At 40.7% G+C, this 18,740-nt stretch overlaps 1 protein-coding gene across 1 annotated transcript; it reads right to left on the bottom strand.

The window, feature by feature from the left end:
- Positions 1-623: 623 nt before the first annotated feature.
- LOC113098791 (zona pellucida sperm-binding protein 3-like) lies at positions 624-2,587 on the bottom strand. Its single transcript, XM_026263878.1, has 8 exons — positions 2,002-2,587; positions 1,807-1,925; positions 1,603-1,706; positions 1,304-1,481; positions 1,122-1,239; positions 940-1,022; positions 778-869; positions 624-701 (listed from the first exon to the last, which is right to left on the bottom strand). Exons 1-8 carry the CDS (start codon positions 2,542-2,544, stop codon positions 649-651), a joined length of 1,290 nt encoding a protein of 429 aa, XP_026119663.1. The 5' UTR covers positions 2,545-2,587; the 3' UTR covers positions 624-648.
- Between the last annotated feature and the right edge of the window lie 16,153 nt (positions 2,588-18,740).

Here is an 18,740-nt window from a genome sequence, read left to right as displayed (position 1 = left end):
CGTATGGTCAAAAGACAGTAAAACGGTGATGTAACTGAAGTAGTGACATCTTTTCTGTAACATTACAAGCATCTGAAATGGATTATTAAGATGAAGTTTAAGAAACCCCTTGCCTAAATTACGAGAAAGACCACTTTTCACTGGAAGTCACAAAAAAAATAAATAGGACATAAGATGTAACCACATGGTTTAAGGTTCCAGAAAAACATGCAACTACACAGCGTTTCATGGCAGGTTTTGACTACGTAGAACACCCCAAAAAGACTTGTGGTATGAATCCAAATGGTATAAGTTTTATCCTTCATGCAAGTGAACATTTCAAATGCAGTTTTGATTAGTCACCCCCCCCCCCCCAAGTTATGTCTTTAAGTATCCAATCCTCCATGAAAGTAGTGGATGTATAGCTAGCAGAGCAGTCAGTCTAAACTTAAAGCATAAGTTCAAATGCGAACAATTTAATGGTCTATTGTTTCGAGGTAACATGAAACCAATTGAAGTTTTTCAGGAAGTAGCAGTTGTCAGTCACTAGTAATTAAATCTGCATGCAAGGAGTCAGTGCAAGACCATTTCAAGATACAAGGCCAAAACTATCCTCTAGAAAGAACTCCAGATCTGCCACAGTATCACTTTCAGCTCTTTATTGACCACTCAAACAGATACCACAATGGGGCCAATGGTTGCTTTCACTTCTGAAACAAGGCCTTTGGAAAAAAAATAAAATAAGTAAATAAACCCAAGGCATAGGTTTAGATAGAGAATTGACCTTCAGATAGTCACCTGCATCAGACAGTTCGCGCCCTTTCCTGCTGGAGCCACATGTGGAGTCACAGCACACGCACACCTGGTCATTGTCATCCGCAGAAAGCCATCTAATGAAAATAAATCTTTAGTCATTCAGAACGCATCTTATGGTTGGCAACTTATTCAGTGTGGACATACCCATTTTCAAAGGAGCAAGCCTTGTTCTCCGGACTTATGGGTGTTGAAGCCACAACTGCTTTCAAAGCACATGTGATGTAGACCTATTTATATATAATAAAAAAAAAAAAAATAAAAATAAAAAAAAACGAAACGTTTTACATCCAGTGAAACCAGCCCTTAAGTAACGAATTATTACATACCTGGGCACTATTTGACTGCAGGAATCTGAAAGCCTCCAACTGGAAGTGCAGTTTGTCATTCTGAACACGGTGCATAAAACTAGATGTTGAACCTGTAAGCTTTGCATCAACCAGGCACCTAGAGTGGAAACAAAAATAAGATTCCAGCAACACAGGAGGTCAAGAGATTAATCTCTACACACCCATGGTTCTCAATAAAGGAATATCTTGGAGTGGAGTTCACATCAGGGACCGCAGTGGCCACACAGCCATCCACAAACAAGCGCAAAGGAACATGGTTGTACTGATTCACAGAAGCCTCAACTTTCAAAGACTGCCCTAGGAAGTACTCATTGGATGGCCTCTCAAATGTCCAGTCATCTGGCGGGGAAGAGAAGTCAAACACGTTAAAGCCCATTCTAGAACACAGAGAGAGAGAGAAAAAAAAAAAAAAAAAAAAAAAAAAAAAAAAAAAAAAAAAGAAGCCCCACACAACACCTACCGGTCATGAGCCTCAGGGAGAATACTAGAACATCCTCTGCAACCTTTGTAGCAGCAAAAGGAACCCAAGAGGGATTTAAAACATTGCTGCTTACATTGTGCAACCTAAAACAGAGGACCAAAAAAAAAAGTATTTAAAAAAAAAAAAAAAAAAAAAAAAAAAAAGGTAGTAACTTGTAATGAAACCGCTTAAACTTTTTAGTACCTTGAATAGTGGCATTCGATTCCAACAGCTGCTGCATCAGTTCTTATAATGGGAGTTCCTACTAAAGCCTCAGGCGTATAAAAGAGGGTAAATGTATAGACCAGCTCACTGTCAGTCATCTGAAAAGAAATAACTCTGTGCAGTAACTCACTCATGCGGTTGATTACTACGATTTAAAAAATAAATAAAACTCACATTCAGAGAGCTGCCACATGTCTGAAGCTCATACTCAAAGATAATCACTTGGGTTGCTGGATCCTCCCCTACAGCTGCACAGCCTCCTAAACTGAGGAATGAAGGATTGACTAGCTGACCAGTTCCAAAGAAGTCCTTCTTAACCTCCACATGCACAAGGCTCTCTCCACATTGTGCAGCAATACTTTGTGCAGGGGCAGGTACATGCAATGCAAGTGGAACAACTGGCTGTTGAGGTTCTTCTGGTATTACAGGAAAATGCCAGGTCAAAGGTGCCACAGGAGCCTGCATTAGCTGTTTGGACTGAGTGCTTCCAGGTTCTTGGAGTTTATGTAGACCTACCCCAACAGAACTCAACACAGGTCTTGAAGGTCTAAAAGCAGCTGACGTCTGTAAACCTGCATGCTGAGGAGCTAATACTGTGGACTGTTGTTGGAATCTTATTGGAGCCTGGCTTTGTTTAAATTTTGACCATTGTGCCAAAGACAAGTCAGCTGCAATAAGCAGAAAGAATCCAACACTAACACAATCTATCAATCCCATTGTTGTGAAACTCTGAGAATCTCAGAATGCTTGTTGTGTGCCTGCTGTGCCTTTTTCTAGAGCAGGAAATTGCAATGACTCCACCCCCTTTTGACAAGCTTAATGGTTCTCCAGACTTCCTTCTTAATTACTATTCATGCCACAAAGGAGATCACTAACAAGATTGGCTGTAGTCTATGTTGGTTTCATTAGCAAACTTTTTTTTTTTTTTTTTCACATAGTGATTTTTTGAGATGTGATGGTTAAATAAGACAAAAAAAAATATTTTGATTGTGTACATATTGCTCTTGTGAGATGCAGCATATCATATGCAGTGAGAGGTACCCTGTTGGAAATAGACATACATACACCCCAACAATGTCTCATCACACAGTAAAGCCTCCCAATGATAATCCACTGCCATATAAGATGCTGTGTTCTCACAGACTATGTCAACTTCCAAACAAACAAACAACAAAACACTTTCACATCCTCTACACTTCAAAACAGCTTGAAAACATTCACAGCCCACTATTAAAGTCCCCGAGTTGCAACCTTTAATATTCCATCGCTGTGGCAAAAATGAATTTGGGAAGTTAATGTGATTTTTGCATTAGCAGATTAGACACGTCTTTCATGCTCTCATTCGCATATTAGACCACAGCTAAGCACAAATAGCTTTCTCTTTGTGCTTAACCTCATAATGTCAAGAGGACCAAACTCACTTTTCAATGTGGTGGGACAAGTTTTTTGTAAAAGTTTGAAAAGGAGATGAGGAGGAGGATTGGGACAATGTATAATTCTCATGCTGGTTTGACGTCACATTACTATGTGTGTTTGAGTGCTCAAGCTCAGCAGTGTCCACATAAACTCTCTGATCATCTTTTGTATGGTCGGTTTTGCATGAACTTTCCAATTAAACTTTGTATTTCACATGGATTCTAGAAAAATTCCACATAGATGTAATGCAAGCATACAGTCATTGTAGAAATCTGGATTTTACTTGGTCAATTGAAATGAAAGTATTCAAAGTAAGCTACTTTGTAAACAACAACTTAAACTTATAGTTATTCTATGCACTAAGGGACAGTCATGGCCTAATGGTTAGAGAGTAAGACTTACAGTACAGACCAAAAGTTTGGACACACCTTCTCATTCAAAGAGTTTTCTTTATTTTCATGACTATGAAATTGTAGATTCACACTGAAGGCATCAAAACTATGAATTAACACATGTGGAATTATATATGGAATTATATACATAACAAAAAAATGTGAAACAACTGAAAATATGTCATATTCTAGGTTCTTCATATTCTTGGCATTCTCTTGATGAACTTCAAGAGGCAGTCACCTGAAATGGTCTTCCAACAGTCTTGAAGGAGTTCCCCAAGAGATGCTTAGCACTTGTTGGCCCCTTTGCCTTCTGTCTGCCATCCAGTTCACCCCTAAACCATCTCGATTGGGTTCAGGTCCGGTGACTGTGGCGGCCTGGTCATCTGGCGCAGCAACCCATCACTCTCCTTCTTGGTCAAATAGCCCTTGATGCCTTCAGTCTGACTCTACAATTTTCATAGTCATGAAAATAAAGAAAACTCTTTGGATGAGAAGGTGTGTCCAAACTTTTGGTCTGTGAATGACCAGCACTCTCTTCCACTCTCATTACCATGACTGAGTTGACTCTTGAGCAAGGCACTGAACCTTGAAATGCATGTAAAATATCTAAATGTTATTTTGTTTTTTGTATTTGTTTTTTTTGTTTTTTTTGCCTTTTGTTATTTATTTCACATGGTGAAAGTTTAGATAAACACAATATAGTTTTTTTTACATAAGGACCTTATCAAAAGTCAGTTTAATACTAGAGGTCAAAGTAAGACATTACTAGTCACTAGGAGCTCCCAGTAACTGGTTTAAATATACTAGCAATAGACCACAACAGCAAATCTATCCATCTAACTAGGTCTAATGTGTCTACCTTTATGAAACAAAAATATATTGCAGTATATTGGAAAATATCATGTAATATATTAGGCATATATTCTTATATATATTTATTTTTTCCAATATATTGCAATATATTGAAAGCGGCAATCATTTGTATATTTTTCAATATATTATATAATATATGTATCATCAATATATTATTAAATGTATTCAAATATATAAAATATTAGAAAATAAGAATGGAAAATAATATATTACAATATATCACAATATATTTTAAGAAATATATTGGTAAATATATTTTCCTTTCGTAAGGGTAATGAGGTCTAATTGGGTAAGAGCTGATCGAATGAGGTCAGATCAGATATATAAAGGTGTTTAAAGAGGTCTTAAAGGGTTTGATGAGGTTTAGTCACGTTTGATCCTATCTAATGGTGTTTAATGTAGTCTAATTCAGCCTGATACAGCAACACTGTCTCAAGCATTGACCAAACCAATTCATTAGGGGCATGACAATTACATTTTTTGATATTCCATTTGGTGAAGTATAGCAAATATGTACAGTCATGTCCAAAAAAAATTGCCACCCTTGGTAAATATGATCAAATAAAGCTGTGACAATTTATCAGCATTGCTAATATTTTTTTATCTTTTATTAAAAAAAAAAAAAAAAAATCCTTTCAGTGGATCATAAGAATTTAAAATGGGGGAATATATCCTTATGAAATAAAGGGTTTTCTCAAATACTCGTTGGACACAATTATTGGCACCCCTAGAAATACTTATTGCAGAAAATAGTTGAGTCTTAGGTTCAAAAAACCTTAAAAGAAAATTGTCAAACAGAACCTACATCACCACATGTTGTTTGGGAGGTTTTCAAGAAAAATTATCCTAGCTCATCCAAAAACAAACTAAAGCATATTCAGTTATCAGACATGACTGGAACTTCAAATGGGACTGGCTTCTATAGTGAGATTAAAAAAAAAAAAAAAAAAAAAATGCTGTTTAGCAGCAAACACTCAAGATGGGTTTGGTGAATACAGAGATAAAAATTACCCCATGTGCACAATGAGATATACTGCTGTATTTTTCATGTTGTGGGCTTATATTTCTGCTGGAATGTATGTCAATACATGGCATTATGGATTCTATCAAATACCAACAGATAAACAAATCAGTAAGTGATCTTCCAACCGTACAATAATCCTAACACAAACCTCAAAAACAACACAGAGATTGGTCACTGAGCACAAAACCAAGCTTCTGCTATAGCCATTCCAGTCCTCTGACCTAACCCCATAAAAAATGAGAGGAGTGAACTGAAGAGAGGAAGCACCGACATGGAGCTGGGAATCTAAAGGGTCTGTAGTGATTCTGGATGAAGGAATGGTCTCTGATCTTTTTTCAGGTGTTCTCTAACCTCATCAGACATTATAAGAGAAAATGTAGACCTGTTAAACTGGCAGATGGAGGTTTCAAAAAGCATTGAATAAAAGGTTGCCAGTAATTGTGGCCAATGTGTATTTGAGAAAAACATTTATTTCATAATGAACCCCCCATTTAAAATTCTTATTATCCAGTGAAAGGATACTTTTTTTGTGATAAAAAAATAAATAAAATAAACGATCAAAAGAATTTACAATGCAGATTAATTTTCACAGCCCTCTTTGATCATATTTACCAAGAGTGTCAACATTTTTGGACATGACTGTATACTGTATCATCACTACTGTGAAGCTGTAGGTGGAGTATAGCTGGAAGGGAGGAGCATCTGCTTTCTTTTCCATTTTCACATAATTTCCAAAAGTACTCTTCTACTTTCCAGGCACTCACTCTGTCCCAGAGGAGGTCGCTGTGTAACTTGGCTGGTAATTGGCCTGTCCAAACACAGGCCAAGTGAGATGAAGCTGAATGCAGCAAGTCAACAACTGATTTTGCTCCTGCAAACCAGCACCTGACCTCTGAGCCGATGCAACTCTCAACTCTTTAATCATGGCTTTCTTTCTACACTCAGAGATTAGATGACCAAATCAATTAGGTGCTGAACAAGAATGTGAGGAGACAGTCAAAAAGAATCCTGCTGAATCAAGCAGCAAATGAAATGATTCTGCACTCTTACAGAGATCTGATGAATGTGTGCAGAGGGGAGTCTAGCTAATACAAAATATTTTGAGAGACCATGGTAAAAAGGAGGGAAACCAAGGTATAGGTTGAATTTAAGATTTTTCACAGACTACTTCCTTCAACAAACACCTTCATTTTTGACCATGGTCTCCACACTGCACATCCTAATCCAAGATAGGCTTGCTTATTTTTTCAACATTGCTCTCTCCGAGACTGCAATTACAGACCTGTGTCAAAAAGCCATCCCTCCATGCTTTTTATTAGCTTCACTCTTGCCCTCAGTCCCTGCAACTCTAATACACTCACTTGTGGAGACAGGCTTAAGGAAAGCTCCATCTAAGCCTCTGACTGCCGTCCCTTACACAGCGTTGATTGATCTGTCTTTGGGCAAGCCATGCTAGCTGTACATCCAAATCTAAAAGCAAACATTAACAGCTGTCCTCACCGCCTGGGTCCTTTTCAGTGTTGTGCGGTGAGATCATTTGTCACCAGAACAGAGTAATAGTGTTTGCCAGCGCAGGGTAAGGTTTCTTCTGCATACCACATTATAACCCAGAGAGATTGCTCCCCAGAGACAAGCATGAGAATATAAATGATCAGAGCTTGATGATGGTGATGGCTCGGTTAACTATTTTCCCTCCTGGGTATGTATGTATGTATGTATGTATGTGTGTATGTATGTATGTATGTATCTATCTATCTATCTATCTATCTATCTATCTATCTATCTATCTATCTATCTATCTATCTATCTATCTATCTATCTATCTATCTATCATATTTTACTTTATTTTATTCAAGAAATTAATACTTTTATTCAGCAAGGACAGATTAAATTGATCAAAAGTGACAGTAACATTACAAAAATAGTATCCCTACAATAACAATAATATCGCTATATATAACTATATATATACAATGCCCTCCATAAATATTGGAACATTAAAGACAAAATTTCATTATCTGCTGTGGAATCAATGCATTTGCAAATATGATTAAAAGATGAATATGCGACAAAACTACCGAATGTCACATTTTATTATTAGACATACATGTTTTACCAAATAAAAAGGACAGCACCTTTAGAGTTAATGCCACTATTTGATGTAAGCATAAGTATTGGAACAGTTGAAATTAAGGCAGTTGTAAAAGATTAAAAGCTAATATTTAGTTGCAGATCCCTTGCGTGTAATCAGAGCAGTGAGTGTGCAACCCATAGACATCACCAGACTCTTGGTCTTACGCTTTTTCCCAGCCAATTACAACTGTTGCTTGTTTTGGGTTTTGGATCATTGTACTGATCCAATATGAAGTGCTTTCTAATGAGTTTGGTGGCATTTTTCTTTAATATTGGTAGCCAAGATGATTTTGTACCCTTCCAAATTCATTCCGCTACTACCATCATACATTAAGTCATCATTAAAATTAAGAGGTCCTGTTCTAGAGACAGCCATGCATGCCCATACCATGACACCACCTCCACCAAGCTTTACAGATGAGGTTGTGTGCTTAGGATCATTTGTAGTTCCCTTTTTCTCTCCACACTTTTGTTTTCCAATCACTTAGATAAAGGTTAATCTTTGTCTCATCGGTCCATCATTTCAAAACTCTTCTGGCTCACATTTGTGAAGAATCTTGCCTTTCTATTTCAGTGCTTATCAGGGGTTGCATAAGCAGTCCACAGGAAAATTTGACATAGAATTAAAGTTGCTTCTGTGTCAAATTTTCCTGTGGACTGTAGATTGACAGAACATCAACTATGTTGTTTTTCTCAGCCAATCAGGTCGTCATTGAAAAACTGAAAGTGACATACAGACAAATATGGTGACCTATACTCAGAATTCGTGCTCTGCATTTAACCCATCCAAAGTGCACACACACAGCAGTGAACACACACCCAGAGCAGTGGGCAGCCATTTATGCCGCAGCACCCAGGGAGCAGTTAGGGGTTCGGTGCCTTGCTCAAGGGCACCTCAGTCGTGGTATTGCTGGCCCGAGACTCAAACCCACAACCTTAGGTTTATAAATCAAACTCTCTAACCATTAGACCACCACTCCACAGTTGGTTACTGATGCTGCTGTTAGTTCCAAAAGCCCAGTTTAAATACTCAGGACACCATCAAATTAAGCTTTTAGCTTTTGCTTTCTAGCTTTTGCTTTTAGTCATGCCAGCTCTTAGCTGCTGCTTTTAGTCATCCCTTTTAGCGTTCTTTGAGTACTGTTCCAGCGTGCTTCGGCATGCACGTCTGCTGCTACTTGGCCATGATGAGAAGAAACACCACCTAGTAAATAAACTTTACCTCTATTCTTTTACTTTAGTTTCTTTTCTTAGTTAAGTTTTGTAACGGCGTGTCTTCGAGTCCGACCTTGAGTGCCCAATCAACTTCAACCAGCCCACAACTCCGCATCTTCAGCCAACGCCCAACCACGGGCTTCCCAAGACTTCACTTCAACGACTACTGAACTTCAAGCCAATCAGCAACCTCTGGAAACCCCCTCTTCCTACAGACTAATCTGAACTGGTGTATCTAATATAATTAATTATGTGAGATTAGTTTATATGTCTTAGATTTATCTAATAAAGCCTTATTCATATTGAAAAGAGAAGCATCTTGTGTTTCGTGCTTACAAGCTACTGTCTTAAACTGCTGATCTTGTTACTGTGCTAATTCATAATGTTTTCACTATACTTTGGATATTAATATCCATTGCAGAGTTGATGTTATATGGCTCGTTCTATGAATCGCTGGTTGTAAATCAGTGATTTTGTTCAAATTCCCTTTAAAATCTTAAATGATTCCCTTTGAGCTAAATTGACCTGTTTCTCACTTTTTTGAGAACATATGAGTATACTTGCTGTATAAAACTACTAAACTAGTAGTTTATTGAGACCATACTTCAAAGTGTACAAAGTATTTAATTAGTAAACTATCAGTAAACCTATAAGTTCACTTTTAGTATAATTGCAGTACAAACTACAAACATAGAGGTAAACTAGTTCTGTACTCAAAGTTTGCTACTGTTATACTTAAAGTATACTTTTATATACTAAAAAATGGGCCAATTTAGTCCCAGTGAGTATTGAAACAGTACACTTAAAAGTATACTACTAAAACATTGATTGATAAAACATTGATATTTGTATACTTGCTACATAAAGTAAACTTAAAAATATACTTGAACTTTACTTAAGCATACTTAGTAAAATAAACTTGAAGTATAATACTTTTTGGTAAGGAGAAACCTTCTGAAAAATAATCTACAAATACTGAAGAAGCAAACTTAGCAACAGACTAAATTTATGTCACTGCCAAAACTTATGGTCAGACTGTACGTATATATACTGTATTTTCTCAAAAGTAAACTCTCAAGAGTTTTTTACTAGAGTAACTCTATCCATGTCCACTAACCTTTAATCAGGGATGTGGTGGAGGCTAAACGCACGTAAACGCCGTTTACACACCTCCCAGAATTCAGAAACAGCATTTATCCACCTCTAAATTTAGTTTATCCTCCCCTAAATAGCCTACAGTTCCTAAGCCATTTTAAATTAAGCTTATGTCGTTTGAGTTTCATAATGTTCATTATTAGTTTCATAGGTTGTGTGTTGTTAAACCTAAGACGAAGTCTTTCATATAGCGCTGCAACTGTCAGTGTTGACCAATTGCTTGCATTGTTGCCAGTAGTAGTGGGAAGTTCATATCACTTTACCGACTTGGATCTTTGAGTCTCGTTCAGCAAAATGAATTAATCTTTTCTCTTTCCGTCTCTATGGGACTGACAGGAAGAATAAAAGACTCGGGGTGCTTCTCAATATCCCTCCTCGTCTCTTCGCTCCTCTGTCCTCCATCCTATGACCCGGAGACCGATCGAGCACAGCCATCTTGAAGGACATCTCAATTCTCTAATTGCACCATGAGGAGGCTTCATGAGGAGTGATGAGCGAGGATACACAGGTGTATCCTATGCTGAAGTCTTTTATCGACTTAACGTGACACACGTATAAATTCTCCTCCCACTTCATATCTGCTCCAAGTGCTAACCATGGCAGAAAATTCAAACACACAAAAATGTGAGTATTAAGCATGAATGTGGGTTATTTTTTGACAGTGCCTTTAATTTCGATGTATAATGTGTACTTTTCAGCCCAGTTTTAATTATGTTTATCACGTTTCTTGTTTTTACTGGCTTATTGTTTTTAATTGTTAAATGAATGCCTCTTATATTGATAAATGGGGAATAGAGAATGATTTTAATTTAGGCCTGTAGTTAATTATTTTTAATGTGCTGAGTGTTTGTAGTGTATGCCTGCAGGGGTTAATATGCAACACAGTAACATTTCAAACTGCTTCACTGTAGTGGAAAATTCTTTCTTACAGGGACTGATGAGGAGACCGAAAACTTAATTAAATTCCGTATGGAGCTTTATTCTGACATCACTGGCAAGAGGAACAGTGCCAAAAAAGCCTGGATGTGAGTTATTTTCCAGTATGTGTAGAAAATATGATTTTCTTCACTTTTTTTTGATAAATGCAATGAGTTTTTTACATAATATTTATAATAATATTGTTACACTATCTTTGTCTGTGTTTGAGTAAATAATTTGTTGACTTTTATTGTGTAGTGAGTAATAAGTCAGATTTCCAAAAAATGGGATAATCTAAAAAGAAAATGCAATGCATGTACAAAATGAATTAATGTATTTCATTTGGTGTGAATTTTCTTCTTGCTAGTTTAATAGAGAATGGAATCATTTTATTTTAGGAGCTCCGTTGTCCTCCTACGGGAACTGGAACAGATATTGGGGAGGCCACAACAGCCACATGGCCGTGGTTTTCTGCCATGCATGAGGATATTGGGAGAAGGCCATCTATTGATTCTCCCATCCTGATAGACTCATATGATGCAGAAGTCATTAGCTGTTCTGCTGTGTCCAAAGACCCTGGCTTGTCACCATCCGCATCTGTGGAGGAAAGGGAGGAGGAGGACACAACATCCTATGCACCATCTGGCAGAGACAACTTCCAGAAGGAAAGGCCCTGTATTTCTTTGGGTCCCCTGCCACCTAAAAAGAAAAGATCCAACAAAGTGCTAGATTTTCTAGAGAAGGAGGATGAAAAAGATGTCTTCAGGCCATGCACAAATTAAAGGGGGGGGGGGGGTTAAATGCTATTTCATGCATACTGAGTTTTTTACACTGTTAAAGAGTTGGATTCCCATGCTAAACATGGACAAAGTTTCAAAAATTAAGTTGTACTACCTAAGGGCACGTCTGCCGGAAGAGCGCGCGCTCCCGTATAGCAGAGCACAGACAGGCTGAGCACAGACATTCATTCACTGATCAGAGCGAAAGCGTTGCTAAATGTCACAAAAGGAGTGTGTTTTTGGTTGCCAGGGCAAGACAAACCTGCACAGATTACCAAAAGAGAAACAGCATTAAGGGACCAGTGGATGGAGTTTATTTTTACAGAGCATCAACGGAGTTGTGCAAGTGTTTGTGTTTGTTTTGCATTTTGAAGATGCTTGTTTTACAAACAAGGCCCAGTTTGACGCCGGATTTGCACATCGTTTATTTCGATATTGCAGTCGCAACGAAAAAGGGTCACGATCGTGTGTTGGAACCGCAGGCAGTGAGTAAAACTGCTTCAAATATCTCTGTGTTGTTAACTTAAATATCGGAGTGTAAGCACATCAAGTAAACAACATGCTATGTTGTCATTAAACTGCACTTTCCACATGTACAGCTTAAAAATACAAAAAAAAAAACAAAGTGGAACTTAGTAATTTTCCAAAACCGCTAAGCAAATATATACAGTTTCAGTACATACCACATAGAGACGTTGTTGCTGATGCTGCTCTTGTTAAATTCCAGCCTCTGGATCTGATTCTGGATCATAAATATACGCTGAATCTGACTGTTAGCCATGGTTTGTTTTGGTTTGGTTGGTTTTTCCTCACGGTAAAGTCACAGCTTCCAAACGCTCTCAACGCAAAAGCCTACTGGCGCTCGTGATTCTTTAGCTCCGCCCACAAATCACGCCTCCAGCCGGTCGTGTTTTTCCTGGAAAAATCGGTGCACACTATCTTTCTCTTATGAATATAATAAAACTAAAGACTTTTTGGAGTTATGAAGGATGCAGTACTACTCTATAGGTAGTCAAGATTAACAGGATATTGAGTGAAAACGAGCATTTCACCCCCCCCCCCCCCTTTAATGGAATATACTTCAAATAGGTTCCTTGACCTCTTTGAACAGTTGATTTAAAAAAAAAAAGTTTGAACAATTTTTTTTTTTTTTTTTTTTTTTTTGTGGCACTATATAGATGTTTTATGGTTAACACAGTTGCCAGATTGGACAAACCACACTGGTGCCGAAACCCGGAAGGAAGGAGAACGATTCCGCCATGCAGACTCCGTCAGGATCATCGACATCGCCATTTGCGGACATCATAACATCGCTCGCAGGCCTGCATCAGGAACAACACAAAGCCCTGCTGGATCTGCGGGCTGACTATGAACACCAGTTCCAGGCTATGATGCAGGCCCAGCAGGAGGACCGCGAGCTGTTCCGGAGCTTACTGGACTGGGAGGGTCGGATGAGGACGGCCTCCCCCAGTGCCGGCCCCATCTCCCACATGCCGCTCACGAAGATGGGGCCAACCGATGACCCGGAGGCATTCCTCAACCTCTTTGAAAGAATGGCGGAGGCATGTGGGTGGCCGATTGAACCTCCTGGTCTATGCCGACCTTAGAAGAGCCATCCTCCAGAGGGTTGGCCTCAGCTCCGAACAACACGGTGAGCGCTTCCGTTCGCTGGAACTGACCGAAGTGAGTCGACCCTTTGTCTTGGTACAGCAGCTCTGGGACTCGTGCCGCAAATGGCTGTTGGCCGGAGGAAGCGACGCTGAGACCATCATCAGCACGGTGGTACTGGAACAGTTCATCTCCCGTCTCCCAAAGAAGACTGCCCAGTGGGTCCAGTGCCAACGCCAGGCATCACTGGATCTGGCCGTCGAACTGGTGGAAGATCAGTTAGCGGTGTGCTCCAGGGTCAGCGAGCCCCTTCCTTCTGTCTCTCTCTCTCTCTCTCTTCCCCTGTCGCCCCCTCCCCCCTGCCCCGAAATCTGTCCCTCTCCCTAGGTCCCTTTGGGCGGTTATTGGGCGGTTATAGGTGCCCGGTTATGGAGGTGGGGACACTAGTCCGGATCCCGGACGACCCGCAGGCTGCCCCCAATCAAGCTGGGCTGTACCAAATACCCGTGAGTATTAAGCGGGGTACCTATCAGGCTTTGGTGGATTCAGGTTGTAACCAGACCTCCATCCATCAAAGCCTGATACAACCCGGGGCATTGGATATGGGCCGCATGGTTAAGGTGAGGTGTGTGCACAGGGATATAGTGGAATACCCCGTAAAAGCCATAGCCATTAAAGAGCCAGTAAAATGAAAATTCTAAGCTTCCTATCACTGTTTATAAGTCCTGTACATTAGGTTTAAATCCATCCAAGGTTAAAAAACATTGTCATTTAGTCAAAATATCATTTTAAAATTACCTCAATTCTCAGAGATCCCCTAATGGTTCGCGCGAAGCTGTTCAAAAGATTCAGTTTCCTTAAACCCCACCTTTCAGTAGCATACTGTGTTCTGATTGGTCAACTAACATAGTCAGGTTTGATTGGTTGTTCCCCACACACCTCCACGGTAAACTCTGCGTTAGCATCTGTTTGGGGTGAATTATGTCTTATTCCTCTCATCGCGAAGCAAACAGTAAAATAAAAAAACTTGAACAGTCTCGCTGCTTTTTCTTCTGTGTGGGTGTATTCAAACCGCGCGCTTCAGTTTGAACCTGAATAGCGCATTCAGCGCGGGGGCGTGGTCACATATAACGAAGGTAAACATGAAAAACAGACATAGCATTGTTTTCATATGGATTACTTTATCACAGAATATCTGTTCGGCAGGACTTGTTTAGTTTTAAAGTAGACATGTCAAGCTCTCTATAGATATCTCTCTCATGTCTCTTCATTGAGTATTCACGGAGTTACACTTCATTTTAATGACGTGTTTGTAAATGAAGATCAGCGCAGACAGGCCGCAGACAGCACACATACTGATAAGACGCTCTGGAGAAAACAAACACATAACTTCATAATCATACTTCGCGTTGTGATTCGGAGATGCTCATTGTTCTAAATAAATTTGGTAATGAACACTCTTTTATGGCCAAACGCTGTACTCACCGAGATTAGAAAAGCAGTCATCAGTGAAATGTTGTGAACCGAACAAAAGGGATTTGTTGTACTGCTCTGGTAGTGTGGTAAAAATGAATTTTAGCCATTGGTTCTTCTGATTTTCATTCTTTGGCAGTGAAAATAAAACAAACTTGCCTTTACAATTAAAAACACACCGTCTCCTCGACATGATGCTATCACACCAACCAGAGCATCTGTGCGTGGGGGGGTGGGACAGTTCAGAGTTCCGTTTCTCCCAAGACGGTAGGCGGAGATTATTATGCAAAGTGTTCCTAGTGACGTACATAGAGATGGGGAAAATATTTGAAATCTATAACGACTCGTTTCAGCGATTCAGAGTTGGCTCCTTACTTTAGAAGCCAATAACTTTATAAATCGTGTACTTTTTGGTTTAATTACTTTGCACGTTGTTTACACTAATGGACAGCTACATCATACAATGTAATACAGGTATTTTTTGATTTCCCATCTGTGTGGCTCTTTAAATTTAGGGGCCAAAAGCATAATGTGGAGGTGGCCGTTAGTCCGCGCCTCCTGCATCCGCTAATCTTGGGAACTAATTGGCCGGCGTTTCAGAAATTATTGGGGGAGTTTGACAGTGGATGCCATCGGGGGAAAGAACCGGCCGGGGGCAGGGTGAGTGTGCAGGTGGGAGAATCTGTGCCAGGACCTAGCGGGGTGGTCTCAGGGGAACCGAGCGGCGTGGGGAGGCTAAACCTTTCCAGTCGCAATGACTTTCGCCTGGAACAATCCCAAGACGAAACACTCAAACACCCAAGACGAAACACTCAAACATGCCTTCGAGCAGGTCAGTTCTATCAATGGGCAGGTCCTCCACCTTGAGCATCCACTATCCCATCCGTATTTTGCCATTATCAAGGACCAGTTGTATTGAGTGATCCGCGACGCTCAGACAAAAGAAGATACAACCCAATTGTTAGTACCTTGGAGCCATCGGGAAATGCGCACTGTAATCCTATGGCAGGGCACTTAGGAGTGACACTAAATCGTCTAACGACCCGATTCTTTTGACCGGGCATTCACGAGAACATGCACAGGTGGTGCGCGTCTTGTCGGAAATGTCAGTCGGTAAACCCACTGGCCACCGCAAAAGCGCTATTGCACCCTATTCCGCTAGTGCAGGTCCCCTTCAAACGAATTGGTATGGTCCTCATCGGGCCGTTAGAACGATCCGCACGGGGACATCGTTTCGCGTTGGTCTTAGTGGATTATGCGACACGATATCCTGAAGGAGGGTCTCGGGCCAGAAGTGATTACTAAAGAGAAATCCCTCGCACTGGCCCTAGGAGGGGATCACCTCTCACCCTTGCAGCTCACTGACATTGCGCTTTTGCAGGTAGAATTTGCGGACGTGTTTTCGCCCCTACCTGGTCGTACTGACCTGATTCAGCACCACATTGAGACAGAGCCGGGTGTCGTAGTTTGCAGCAGGCCATATAGATTGCCTGAACACAAGAAAAAAGTAGTTCAGACTGAATTAGAGGCCATGCTAGGAATGGGAGTAATCGAGGAGTCACACAGTGATTGGGAGAGCCCGATAGTTTTGATGCCAAAAACGGACGGCTCGGTGCTGTTTTGTGTAGACTATCGTGGTGAAGGCTGTTTTTTCTTTGGACATGGGAGATAAGGGGATCTGCCAATATCCCTTTGTTAAGTCTAATGACGAGTAAAAGCGAGCCGTACCTAACCGATCGAGCAACTAGTCAATCCGCGGCATTGGATAAGCATCAAACTTGGATACTGCCGTTTGGATTACACCAATTTGTTACGCTTCCTTTCGGCTTGTTCGGGGCCCCAGCTACGTTTCAGTGCCTCATGGATCGAGTGCTGTGGCCCCATGCTGCATATGCCACGGCCTACCTGGATGATATTATCATCTATAGTGGGGACTGGCAGCGGCATATGGAGCATGTGAGGACGGTCCTCAGGGCGCTGAGACGGGCGGGGCTAACGGCCAACCCGAAGAAGTGCGCATTTGGGCAGGTGGAGGTAAAGTATCTGGGCTTCCACTTGGGCCATGGGCAGGTGCGTCCCCAAATTGATAAGACAGCAGCAATCGCAACCTGCCCCAGGCCCAAGACCTTAAAGGGGGTGAGGCAGTTCTTGGGGCTTATAAACGAGGTTTATTCCTCGTTATTCGGACCTCACCAACACATTGACTGACTTCACTAAAAAGGAGGTACCGGATACGGTCGGTCCAGTAGACGGAGCAGTGCCAACAGGCCTTTAGCCGAGTTAAGGCTGCCCTGTGTGGCGGGCCGCTCCTGCACTCTCCTAATTTTCCTCTCCCTTTTTTTTTGCAGACTGATGCATCGGACAGGGGGCTGGGCGCGGACCTGTCCCAGGAGGTGGAGGGGGAGGACCGCCCAGTGCTGTACATTAGTCGGAAGCTCTCAAAGAGAGAGACTAAGTACAGCACCATAGAGAAGGAGTGTTTGGCCATCGGGTGGGCGGTTCTCACCCTTCGCTATTACCTCCTGGGCCTGGAGTTCACCCTCTGCTCGGACCACGTGGCTCCACCGCATGAAGGATACACGCGAATCACCCGTTGGTATCTAGCTTTACAGCCCTTTAAGTTCAAGGTGATTCACAGGCCGGGGGCGCAGATGGCTGTGGCCGCCTTCCTCTCCAGGAATGGGTGGGGGGGCTGCAGGCCGGATGGCTCCCCGGCCTGAGTCAGGCAGTGGGGGTATGTGGTGGGGGAGGCGTTGTTTAGCGAAGTCTGCAACGGGAGAGCGAGTGAGGAGACGAGCGGTGGTAAGTGGATCAGGTGAAGGTCAATTAATCAATTAATACATGGGTCTCGTTACTGGCATGGGGAACCGGCATTTAAGCCAGCGGAGGAGTGGAGAACGAGAGAGACGGGGACTCGTGGGAGTGAGGAGCTGGAGAGCTGCCGAGTGAGAGAAACGAAGACTGCAGTAGTGAAACATCGAAAGAGACTGTGAAGTGTGCGCATGTGCCACGATTGTTTATTTTGTGTTATTAATATTTAAATAAAGTATCCCACGAGCCCGGTACGCTGACTCCGGTTCAGACTGAACATACCACACAGAATTATAGCAAAGCACAAATATTAAGCAAACTGTTATACTATAGCCTACTAAATTTACTCATTTAGAAGACGATTTTATCCAAAGCGACTTACATTGAATTCAGGCTAACAACTTTCTCTTACATTTATTCATTTACATTTATTCATTTAGCAGACATTTTTATCCAAAGCGACTTACGGATGAAGACAGTGAAAGCAATCAAAAACAACAAAAAGAGCAATGATATATAAGTGCTATAACAAGTCTCAGTTAGGTTAACACAGTACACATAGCATGGGATTTTAAATAATATTATAAAAGAAAACAGATAGAATAAAAAAAATTAAAAAAAGAATAGAGCAAGCTAGTTAGAGGTCTTTACACATACACACACACACATATATATACAATTGCAAAATAAATGAAAAGAAAATAGAATACAAAAAGATTAGAAAGGTAGTTAGATTTTTTAAAGAATAGAATTACAAGGGTCAAACAAAGAAGGATGTGCTCCTTAACATGTATTCCCTGGGATTCGAACCCCCGAACCCTTGCGCTTGCTTACGCAATGCTCTACCACTTGAGTTACAGGAAAAAAAAATACAAAAAATAACAAATTACGACAAATTAAAAATAATAATAATAATAATAACTGTGTATAATTCATTGTTAAAAATAATTGGTAATATAACAAATAAGAATAAATTTGGTATTTTGTGGAGGTTGAAATGGTTACAATATAAATAATTATCTCTAATGTTCAAGAATCCAGATATGCAAGCTAAATCCAGTGGTGCAGAGTCATCATTACTTGACAACGCTTTGAAGTGACGCTAAAGGGAGC

The sequence above is a fragment of the Carassius auratus genome, unplaced genomic scaffold (genome assembly GCF_003368295.1).
Source record: "Carassius auratus strain Wakin unplaced genomic scaffold, ASM336829v1 scaf_tig00216663, whole genome shotgun sequence".
Lineage (NCBI taxonomy): Eukaryota > Metazoa > Chordata > Actinopteri > Cypriniformes > Cyprinidae > Carassius > Carassius auratus.
Note: the sequence above shows the minus strand (reverse complement) of the source record. Positions and strands in the feature narration are given on the sequence as shown.